At 40.4% G+C, this 12,516-nt stretch overlaps 1 protein-coding gene across 2 annotated transcripts in view; it reads right to left on the bottom strand.

Moving 5' to 3' along the window:
• Window positions 1–1,317: 1,317 nt before the first annotated feature.
• The window catches only part of pcdh19 (protocadherin 19), a 60,221-nt gene continuing 49,022 nt past the window's right edge, over window positions 1,318–12,516 (bottom strand). For both annotated transcript variants that reach the window (XM_079838839.1, XM_079838838.1), the window contains exon 5: window positions 1,318–3,930. In XM_079838839.1, the coding sequence (XP_079694965.1) occupies window positions 3,371–3,930 (560 nt within the window). In that variant the 3' untranslated portion in view covers window positions 1,318–3,370. The remainder of the gene's footprint in view (window positions 3,931–12,516) is intronic.

Here is a 12,516-nt window from a genome sequence, read left to right on the forward strand (position 1 = left end):
TTTTGATAGAATGAGGTCAATTCAAGAATGGAGATGGCTGGAACTGATTGAGGGGCCTATTCAAAGAAATAAGGTACAAACTGTTTTGTATTGGTGGAAAAGAGTGGCACCCCCCACATTCCCTTCCCCTCCTCCCACTTTTATTTCTTTACTTGTCTGTGTCAGGAATAAATCATTTAAATTGTTCTCTGATTCCCCCTTCTACCATTTGGCAAAATGATAATTGAAACATTAATAGGACGTTAATAGGATGTGCGTCCCGGTAACCTTTGAGATAAATCTCTGTATAATGGGATGAATTCACCCTGGCCAACAGGAATCTAGAGTAATTAAACATGAGGTGACGAGGCTCATTTGGGCATGTCTTCTAATTCATTTGTAGCTCAGAGCAGTGTGCGCTGCCATTGGAACGGATTTAGTAGTCTGAGGAAGAACGCATTTGTTGGTCATTACACCGAGTTTGTTTGCAATACTAATGATGAGGCCTACAAGCCTTTTTGAAGGAAATGCTTGACTTGAAAGCCTGGGGTTAAGTTGTAGTGTCCTATTAGTGACCATGAAAAACCATTAAAACAACATAATAATATAGTGCAGTGCAATCACTATAGGTCCAATATTCCAATGCATGTTTGAATGTTGTGGTCCAGGTCCTGCTTACAAGTTGTAACAGTTGCGCCCCTTTCTCCGTGTCATTTTAAATCTTTTGTCAGATGTTGTTTTGACGGATAAGTAGCTTCGCATTACACTGGGTATGAATCCAAGTAATGATGTACTTGGCCAGTTGCGTGCATCATCCACTTCAGCAAATTAGAACGACCAGCCATTTGAAATTGACACTCCTCGATTGGATGATTCTCAAACGGCTGCTTTATTTGGCAGCATTAGGTGTATTTTTTGCTGTCGTGTTTATTTTTTGCAATTAGTCAGAATCAGGATATCTAAAAATGATGTTGCAGAATGATTTTGCTGGGAAGCATTCAGATTGGACCTCAGCGAAAACTAATTTTCTTTTAATTGTCATCACAGCAGTCGCCATTGCCACACGCATTAGCATATTACTTTCGAGGAAAATTAACAGTAGATATGCATATCACATTATAGATTTTAATGAATTATGGCAAGACAAAAGATCGCTTAAGAAAGGATAATTGCTGTATGCTGAACTCGGGTTGCGCTCATTACTTTTCAACAATGCCGTCTCACTCTCTCCCTCTCCAGTCGAGTCGGATCTATTCCATTATGAGCCATTTGATGGCAAATTAAAAAGAGTGTGATGGAAACATGCAGAACTGATGAATTTAGACAAGGAGACAAAGTGGAGAACATTTAATAGTTTAATAATAAGCTGCAGTATACATTCAGTGATAATTCTGTTTTTCATGTTGCCAGAAGCTGTTTGGTGAGACCAGCAAAAACATTCAGCTACTAGATCTATATCTTTTTCACACATTGCTGCTGTTTGTACTTTCCACATTATAAAATGAGTATTGCAAAGAAACTGATTTTGCAATTTCTCTCCATCCCCCACTATGGCAATTCCACCAAATCATTTTTTTTCCTGCAGTAAAACAAACTTGTTTGGTTGGGCTTGGTACAGCATTCTTAAATGATCTGGAAAAATGGGGGGCTGTACTTGATGATAGATGGCAAAGCAAGTCTGTCTCAGAGCATCTGGGTTTGCTTTACATGGAACTTGTAACCATTTAGCGCCTCTAAAACACTTCAGAAATGAGTGGAACCACTTCGAGTGACTCGAAATGGTAGTGTTACTCTTACCCTTACTTGAGTATTAAGATTAAACAACAACCTGTTATCTTTAAAGTTTAATGTTTGTCGCAGTTTTTTGGTTTCTTTTGCTATCTCACTCTAAGCTCAATGTACTGACACACTACTGTTGGTGTTGATTTTTTGTATTTTTTTGTATTTTTTCTCTTTTTTGCCCACACAGAAACTTGATGGCACAAGAACTGACCAATAAGAAACTCTTTTACAACAAGATAGACTGCAATCAACAGTTTCCAGGGGAACACAGTGAACAAAAAAAAAAAAAAATCAATATCAATTGAAAATGTAAAAAAAAAAAGTAAAAAAAAGAAAGAATAACATAGTCAAAAAGGGGACAAATAAAAAAAAAAGCCAGTTAATTTCAAGTATAACTTACTGATAAAATAACTACACAGCATTAAATATTCTCATTATACATTTTAAATTATTTATAAAATATATTTTGGCATATATGTTTTTTTTCCTTTTTGTGTTTGTGTACAAACGCTACTGTAGCTTTAGTTGAACACCAATGTTTATTTTTTTTTTTTACTTTCGCAACAAAACATTAAAGGGATTGTCACATAACAACAGGTTATTAAAAATGATAGTAGTAAACCCTAAACAGAGTTTCACATAGCAAGACGTAAGTGACGACCCCTTCTATCCTAGCCCCATAGTCAAAATCCAAAAAAGTACAAGACCAGAGCACGAAGTTCTAGTAAACTGCGCTCCACTGGCTACAATCAGGAAAGGGCACAGGAGATTTCAAAAGCAACAAGTCTTATGTTTTTTTCTTCTTTTTATCCATATATATATTTATATCTGGCTGTAAGTCTGGGGGATCGTCTCTCCCTATTCCAGTTTTTCGGTGAGTTTGAGCTGATAGCGCAACTTCATTTAGCTCCATCTGTGATAAAAAATAAGCACTGTAACAACCTCATGGTTTGCTGACATTGGAATGTCTTGAGGGAAACAGAGAAGGGTTGTCTTATCAGACCAGTGAGAAGCCACTGAAATGAAATGAAATCTGTGGGAGTGTTCCTGTGCGCTCTCCCCCAATCGGACGGCTTACGTCAGATGGGAAGAGACTCGCTAATCTGTAGCGTCAGAGAGACCCACGTCCTCTTCGGGAACAGTGAGCGGTTTGGCAGCTGAAGCAAAAACGGCATACCAAAGAAGGCATTAGAAGAAAGTTAGAAGTCTCTTTCGAGTCTACAAGGCATGACTTTACTCAGGTGTCACCACGGTGCCCTGGAAGGTCTTTCTCCTCCTTAAGGGTAAGACGTGAGGACAGGGTGGCAGGGTGGAGCGTGTCACACAGCACACAGTAACCAGCCTGTCCACTGCAGATTGCAGACAATTGCGACGAACGTACAAGCATTGTTGTTACTACCAAGCCACGATGACAGTCTGAGCTCGCAGACACATTTTCAGCTTAGTTTGTTCGGTCCCTGGAGAATACGTTGTGCTGCACATGTGTCTCCCCCTTCTTTCCCCAGGCCCGTTCGGCTCAACGCTCGCAAAAGCACACAAATACACACACACGCACACGTCGGCACACACTCGTAGTAGTGAATGCGTTCTGTGTACACGCGGGAGCCGGTTAAAGCACGATGTCCTTCAGCCGCTTGCTGCCGGGGGACTCCTTCTCACGGCCGTCCTGCAAGAGCGTGTTGATCTCCCGCATAGCCGGCTCACTGTCCTTCCCCTCCGGCTGCCGCAGCAGGCTGTGGTTGGCTATGCGCTCTACGTCCCGGCATTTCAGTGTGTTGTAAGCGGAGGATGGTTTAGACTGGGGGCTCTTCAGGTGCACAGGGGAGGTGATGGGGCTAACGGCCTCTCGGCCGTTTCCGGCCTCGCGAACTGTGCCGTTGGTCTTGGGGCTGCAGACGGCCGGCTCCGCCGTTTGCCGCCTGCCCCTCTGTTCAGCCCGGTCCTCGTCCGGCCCATCCTTGCCAAAGGTGGCAAAAGTCCTTTTGGTGGTGCCACAGTCCTCATAATGAGGTACGTCCACGGTTGTGGCCTCGATGGACAGAGCGATGACGTTGCGGCCATGTTCAGGAGACTTCGCTTTCGCTGGCATCGGCACCCGGGGCATCCAGCAGCGATCTGAGTGGCCCAGGATACGACATTCGTCTTGGCAGTGGAAACCCTCCGACTGATCTGCACAGAGAGTGAGAAAGAGTTAGTTTTGTTGTCTAAACCAGGGGTTTTCAAACGCATAGTCAACTTGGCTGCAGATAAATTTGCGTTTCAATGGATGACACGCGCACAAAAGCATTAAAAATAAATTGCGATATTGCGATATGATTTTCAAATTGCAAATGCTGAGATCTAATTATTTAAATATATGTGCTAGCTGCTTTATACAGTGAAGAGGGTGCGTGCGACTTGTAAAAACAATGTTTTCTGTGTCTCAGAGCGGCTTGTTTCATTAAGCGCATTATTAACACAATTTGTTTGCATTACACCAAAGAATTAAAATGTCACGAAAGGCTGTTTCAGGTCTGTTTGTTCATCTCTGTCATCCGTTCAACTCAACGCTGTTTTATTTCAGAAACATGGTTGAAAGAGTGCGTTCTTTGCATTCCCCCATATGCATTTGGCTACCTAACAATTAAGGAAAATATGTCTGTTAAAAGCATTTTACATGTACACACAAAACGAGCATGAGAGCATTTTCTGTGAGATTTAAGGGTGCTTTCACACTTGAGTCGCTTAACTATGTTCAGATTATATTATTTGGGTCTGAACCACGGTGCGTTTGCATCATCAAAGCAGAATTTGTTTACCCCGTTGCTTGGTAACGATGACGAGGTATAAGGCGGTAGCGTTGCTCACCTCACTTTTATATGTCCGTTTTGAACCATTGGTTTTGTTTCCATATCTTCAGTACGTAACAACACTTGCGTCTCATCTGCTGCGAATGTACTGCAAATGCTCTCACGCTCATCAGAAAAGTGAGTGAAACACACAAACACATTTTTATCAAATCATATGTCATTAATAGAGGTTTACTCCCGCGATTATAGTATGATTGCGCACATATCAGAATCGAACCGTACCGGAGTTTACATGAACCGTACCCCAGACCACCCTTTTAAGTGGACTCGGGTACGGTTTGCGGGTGCACACCCGAGTTCGGAAGACAGTGTTCACATCATCCAAACCCGGTGCACCAAAAGTGTGCATGTTGTAAGTTTTTTTTATGGACATATTTCATCTACTCTAATGCTCCAAACGTAAATCCATATATATATAACATATAACCATATTCAATCACGTCTTCTCAAAATTAAATAGGCCTATATATGTGCATTATAAAGCTGTATGTCTGATCATGAATACGATGACACAATGAATTATTTGCCTGAACAGAGCTTTGTTGTCATGGGTTTATATTTAACCCCCCCAACCCCCATACTTTTAAATATGTTTTGGTGCGTCTTGAGATTCGTCTAAGTGGGGGTCCTGGAACTTGGAAACCCCTGGTCTAAACTGTGCCGTTTGCACAGCTTCTGCTTATTTGTGGTTCCTTTCATGGATTTCAGGCGTAGTTTGTTTTGGGGCTTTCATCTTTCCAGCACATGGCAGTGCTGGAAATGGGGGAAAAAAACTAGCACTACTGCTCCAACAAGTTTTAATGCTAAAACTTTCGAGGGCCTTTAATAAACGAATTAAAGGGTGCATTGTTAAATCAAAAGTGGATCCCCATCTTGTGAGTAATTGTTTCACTCTGTTGCCAGGCTTGATAAAAGGAGGGTTTAGACAGTGCAATCAGAGATTTCACAGTGAGGGACACTGGCAAAGAAGCCTCATTGTTAAATGCTGAACATTGTGCTCTGTCTCTGTCATCTAGCTGGCAGTTATAAATATGTAATGATGTTTTAAAGCTGTTGTGTAGTAAAAAAAAAAAAAAAAAGATTTGTCTGAGCCAGTATTACTACAGATCTGTCCTTTGTTGTGTTGGAGGGAAGGGCTTTCAAGATGCTTTTTGTATCATTATAACAACAAAAAAAGCTAAGCTCTCTCTCGCTCAAGTTGAGGAGCTGTCTGCCTCTTTCCCTTCGCTTTTATTTAAAAGAGATGAATCTGTAATAATAAGGCAGCTCTCTTTTTATTAGCAGTCAGTCCTTTTGACTCCATACATATTTCATTATTGGCCACCTGGACCAAGACAAGGGCACTCTCTCTGCTTAAATGTTTGCTAATATACACAAATGGCATTTGCATAACAAAAAGTCTCTTCCTCAGATTGCTGTTTCCACATGCACCGCTCGCATATAATAAATAAGAGGGTAATTAGAGATGCACTATTAATTCTGGCCAATAGCAATAATAACGATTATTTTTAGATCGCTGATAACCAATAAATTACTGACATTAAAAGTGGTTTATTTAGGCATCTGAATTTGTATTTGAATCTTTATTCTGATTGCACCATAATATTTATACATATAAAATATATAATAGCCTTATAATTTACACACACATTTTTTTTATTTATGTGTATCGAGCAAAACTGATACATTTAAAAAAAATCGATCAATAAATAACTGATATTGTACCAACATATGTGTATTCCTTAAGCATAACGTTACAATGTCACATTGATGAATGTTGATATATAGAGTTTGCAGTAATTGTACAGCCAGAGAACACCTGTTATTGTTGATTTATTGTCAACAAATGATTCACTGCATGACAAGTTCACATTCCATCACCCAAAATATGCCACACAGATGTTTGTTGACACATTTGGTCAGCTTCCCTATTGGTAAATCAGCCCAAGGGTTGGGACCTTGCTACATACTTGTAGCCTTCGGTGACAGCAAAAGATTGTGGGAAGGATTCACACATTTACATCTGGCACGCCGAGCTTGACGGATCATCCAATTAAAATCACTAATTATCTGCTTTTCCTGCTCTTTCAGGACTCTGAGGGACAACACAGCTTTGGGGCCTGAATCAATATTTAAAGATTGAAGCGTTGCTTTCCAAGATCTCCACTGCCAAAACTGTCACCCTTAAAATGTGATCTAATGAGATTGACAGATTACTAACTGAAGTCTGGAGACACTTCAGATATCCTGCGGCACATGTGAGAAGATGAGAGCTCCTGCGTGTTTGTGTATCTGTATCTCGGTGCGTTATTAGAGAGATTTGACCCACATATATAGACGGCATTATTCACACCCAGACCGTCGCACACACACACGCACACTTCCTCATACTAAAACTCAGGCGAGCAGCAGGGAGAATGGAGAAATCAAATTGAAAAAGTAAAAAATAAATTGGAAAGTAAAGCTCTGGATCGACTACGGTACCTCAAGTGGCTCAAATTTAGCCCATAATTACCAAGCTCTGTGAACACACACACACACACACCTTGTCCACATCTTGAAAGGGCTTTTCATCACCAAAAGTCAATGTTATCACCATAGCAACAAGGGTGAGTCTCACAATTATACACATATACCGTGAGCGACTGCCGAGGACACCACACCTGCCACGGCGCAATCTGCCTACCCAGAATTCCTCCTTTCATTTCATAAGAACCTGCTTTTCTACAGAAGCGTGGATTTATCTGCATCCTGGGGATCAATAAGAGGCACTTTAACAAGATTCAAATCGTGTTCACCTCTTGAATGGGCGACATGCAAAAAAGTGAGTGAGTGCATTTTCCAATTCCCCTTCCTTATGACGGGAGGGACACGCACATACTACTTTTCAGCCTCTGTCCTTTAGGGGGACTCCCGTGGAGCAATTCTCTTGTAAATTACATCGCTGTGAAAGCAGAACGCCATTAACAGCCCTCTCACATCCTGTCATTGGTTTATCCACAAAACTCACAGATGTTTCTCTCAAAGATCTGTGCTAACCACAAAACAAATTGCAGTAAGACATGACAGCCTGTCGACCCCTGACAAAACAAGAGTCTCTTCCTATCTTTTTTGCCCTATGAGAGATGGAAATATAATGCCAACAAATGAAGCAATTAAAGCTTCAATGCAGCTGATCTTTGAGTTGTGCAGAAGAGAGCAGTGAAAGGCAGACAGCCCTCCTACAGAGAATGTCTATTGAAAGTCATCAGGAAAATACGCTTGCCAATCAGTTCCGGGAAAAGACTTAAAATACAGTCCAGAGCACTATGTCAGAGGGAACATTTGCTGTCTAGGATTTAAAGCCTACTAATTATGGTCTTGGCTCTGGCTAGAGGTGGAAGCGTCTATGTTTTCTCACTCTTCCACATTTGAGTTTATTAAAAAAAAATGCCACTGGGATGAAAGTCCCACAGCAGTGCTGAGTATCGGACATATTGGGATTTAATTTTTGCTCTGAGAGGATGAAAGAATGCACAAGGTGTTTGGGACTGTTTTAAATATGTATACCACAATCTGCATTCTGCAAGGCTGAAGAATAATAAGGTCCACTTGTAATGCAAAGGCTCTCTTGATAAAAACCCACCACTGATGTGGGCTTGTAGTATGACTTTACTTTATAAGAGAAGATGGGATAGATAGATGGATGTCAGAAAAGTCCCATCTTACAATAAATCAGTAAATTCCTCTTCCTGTCACTCAATTCAAACTCTAATTCAACTTCCTGAAATCCAAATTTTGCACAACACTGCTACCTAAAGCGGGGTTTTAATCCATTAAAAACGTGTTATCTTAAACATGGCTAAGTGAGCTAAATTTGTGGGTGGGCTGAGTTTCGCATACACAAAACAAAAGGAATGGCTTTTCCTTTGGAAAAAAATTCTGAACATCTTTTGTGTCACTGCCAGACTTTCATCTTGTTTGGAAGCTATTACGCTCCTTCTTGGAAAACACAGTTTCTTTTCTCTCCAAAAATCGTGCACGAGCGCTGGAGGTCTGCATTGTTGATATAATGTGAGAGAGGGCCCGAGAAAATGCAGCTAATGTACCTGTTTAAATAGGCTCAGGCTCAGGGAGTATGTGAGGGAAAGTGGGCATACTCGCGCGCTATCAAACACTCTGCGACTGGTGAAGTAATTGCAACCACAGGGCCCTGCAGTTTTCACAGTGACACTATTCAGTCACTTTGGATTTACGGGCTCGGGGAAAGAATGTCATTTCTTTGAGGAACAAGGTGAAACAGCCGAAGAAACAAGCAAGACGTTCCTAATAAATCAAACTGTTCTGAGCTACATGATGCATCGGTTTAAAGATTAACTATATTAAACCTGAGCATGTTTTGATGCGGTTTTGAGCATAACGATCGTATAAATCATATTTCGACGCATTCTGCCTGAAAAACCTTATTTTTCTTCTTTGTCTCTCTCCCTCTCTATTGTTGTTCTGTGTAGACTGATGAAACAATTCAGCTACAGCTGACTCCTGTGATAAATAATCAGTTGTGCTGCTCACGTTTTCACTCTTTTTTTATTATTCTTATAGTAATAAATAATACATTTGTGTTTAATTGTTTAGAAGACTGAATGAAAAAGTAATTTAAAATTCTGTATCTTATTTATTTATTTATTTCATTATTATATAATAAAATAATTTGTATTATTATTATTATTATTATTATTATTATTATTATTTAATTGGCTAATTATTAAAAATAATAATAAGTATTGTTGTTGTTGCTATTTTATTTTAATTTTTTTATTATTTATCTTTATTTATTTTACCTCTGCACCTTTGTGGGACGAGCACTTGGCAATGGCATGAGAGAAAATAGGTGGCAATACTATTAAATAATACATTTGTGATTTAATTTAATGATTTCCTGCCAGTCTTTAGAAAGCAGACTGAAACCGTTTTTATTATTATTCTTGACTTTTGTTATTTTACTTCTATTTATAATCTCTCTTTTTTTATCGATTAATTTTTTTATTTTAGGACCTTTCTGCTTACCCACACTTTGCAATAGGTGGCACGTTAAACTGTGTGCCATGTTAATTTGGCTTTATGAGTGTCTTTAAATAAATGTCATGCAAATATTGTTCATCTCATTCATGTCATTCGTTGGAGGCACAGGACGTGGCCGGGAGGTCCTGGGTGACTTTGCAGCGCATCAGTCCAGGATGGGGGTCATGTTGTCTTCACTCTAACACTATCGCAAGCTGCCATGCACAGGCTACGACAAGCCAGGCAGACGCTGGGGGCTTCCCACGAGGGAGAGTCCAAGTGCTGCTGTCATCCCAGCCAGGCAATTCAGTCTGTGCACCATAAATCAGCCGCGAGCCCTCAGCCCTGCGGGACCACAAGATGGAGTGTGATGGTCTTGTTTTTACAAACACTGGAGGAGGATGCGTCACTGAGCCACGAAGACGGCAATCGGTGCAGAGACCTTGCCATCTAGAGCAGCTCACCAGCATTCTCACTCCATCTGCTTGCTCCCGGTCTTTCTCTTTTTTTTTTCTCCCTCCCTCTTTCACACCATTTGGAAAATTAGTCAGTTTCTGTATTACACCTGTACATCTGCTTTGCTCTGTCTTCTCCCCTCAATTTCTGTGACTCCTTCAGGAAAGTGACCTTGACATCCTCCGTCTTCCTTTGGCTCGGATATTAATTATTGAGGATATTATACTTGCTGCTTAGCCTTGTTAAGGACTGTCACACGGATGGCAAATCAAGGGTTCCCTGTGCCTGCTTCTGAGTCTTAACATTAGAACCAGTCAATTTATCAGGGAGTAAATCAGGGTCTGGTCTATCCCGCTCTGGTAAGTGTGTCTGACAGCTAGTCTCCTCAGTGAAGCCATCTGCACTCCTTTAATCTCAAACGCACACTGACAGCTTAACTTATATCTGCGGTTTACCAGCGCATAGTTCTTTTTCCAACTACTGCTTTTGTGTGAATTAGTAGCACAGCTCCTAAATATGTCTTCCCGCCTCTCCTCTCGCCCCATCAGACCCTCTGTGGCTGGTCCTATAGTTAAAGAATGAATTTCTAAACTGGTGCTGACACACAATGCAGTTGCCATAGATTGGTTCAAACATTATCTGCTTAACAGCTGTGTAACTGCTAAAATACATTGTGATGCTGTATTATGAGTCACTTTGAAGCTAAATTAAGCTGCTTTAAGTTGGAGCAGAGGAGGGTGGATGCTAGCAAATGGACTGCTTGATGTTGTAGTAATGAGGTGAGCATGTGTCTCACACAGGTAGAATCTATTTTTTTACTTTATGGTGAAGGGACAGTTTACAATATAATTGTTGTTACAAATCCAGTTTATATAAGACTATTTACTCCTGTTGTGATCCATTGCTTGCTAACATTTACTCTAGGGGTGTAACGGTACACGTATTCGTACCAAACCGTTTCGAGGGCTTTCGGTTTGGTGCACGTGTGTACCGAACGGTTTCCGAATACAATCTTTAACAGTTAACAGTCGGCTTGTTTTAAGCGCGGAACACACTTCAATCCGAGTTCCCACACGGACATATTAAGTATTCAGTCCATTTTATCACGAAATTCAAACGATAAATGCCGTTTTGACGCTCTTTAATGTGGTGTGACTGATCACAGTTCAAGCGGCCGCGCAAAGCGCGCGTGAACGCGATCGATCATCTCTTCCTAAAGAATACACATGAATGAACATCTGAAGATATGTCGAGGATACATTACAACTTACTGTCACGTATGTGGTGTAGTCGCTCAATCAGTGTTTCAATGGCGGAAAGACCTCAAAATAACTGCTTGTAAACTAAACAATGTCATAGCATCACATTTACCTCAGGCAGTCATTCAGTGTCCACAGAATTTTATTCACTAGAGAAATCAACTCTTTCACTAAAAATATGTATTATATTAGCCTATTTATTATAATCTACTTAACCTGTTAGTGATGTCTTGTTTATTTAATGTACACGTTTAAATAAACCTGTCGTGAAGATGACAGCCACTGTGTATAAATGATTATATTTCAACAACAAATTGGAGAAAAAACTATTTTATAATTAGATTTAGAAGTTATTGCAAAAACTGCCTTATGTGAAGTTTACATGTTTGCATACTGTTATTTGAGTGTTGATTATTATACCTAAAAATAAATAGCAACTTAATTCAACCCCATTCGTAAAATATGAAGGTAGCTATATATTGTCCCAATTAATATAGAATTTTTTTCTTCTTTTTTTCTCTCCGAAACTTTCTGCTTACCCACAGTTTGCAAGCTACTGAATTCTATGACTAAATCCTTTGCTGAACCACTTGGAGACATTTTGTCGGCAAGACATCTTAAGAATAGTTTAGTCATGAATGCCAACAGTATATCTGAATTGATTTAATTTAACCGTTGAAATGAAAAGGTTGGTTGCAGTTACTGTCTTTCTGCTCTTTATTATATAGAAAGCTTCAGAGCCCCTATGAGGATTTGAACTAAAGGGTTAGAATCCCTTGAGGACGACCAGAGACCGACGTCATCTCCCTGTTGCCGTGCCACTGCACACTTATAGCTCTGTGTCATGGCCTGAGAAGTAGATAGCATTCTAAAGGCTGAAGCGACCTCTTAGAGGCCACTGATATAAAACAAGGGGGATATCTGACAGAAAACAGGACATAATGTCTCTGGGTTTGGACATTACAGATTTGCTCATTAGTTCTGGAAAAGCACAGAGAAGGGCATTGTAGTGATACTCAACCCCAGAGTTTTCTTGATAGTGGCCGTCCCCAAATTAACCTGACTCATAGATCTGACATCCACCAAGGCAGCCAGTCGCAAGAGTCGACTCTTCTTTTCCAAAAGGATTGGTTGGTGGAGGACATCTTTAA

The sequence above is a fragment of the Gobio gobio genome (assembly GCF_949357685.1).
Source record: "Gobio gobio genome assembly, chromosome: 16".
Taxonomy (NCBI): domain Eukaryota; kingdom Metazoa; phylum Chordata; class Actinopteri; order Cypriniformes; family Gobionidae; genus Gobio; species Gobio gobio.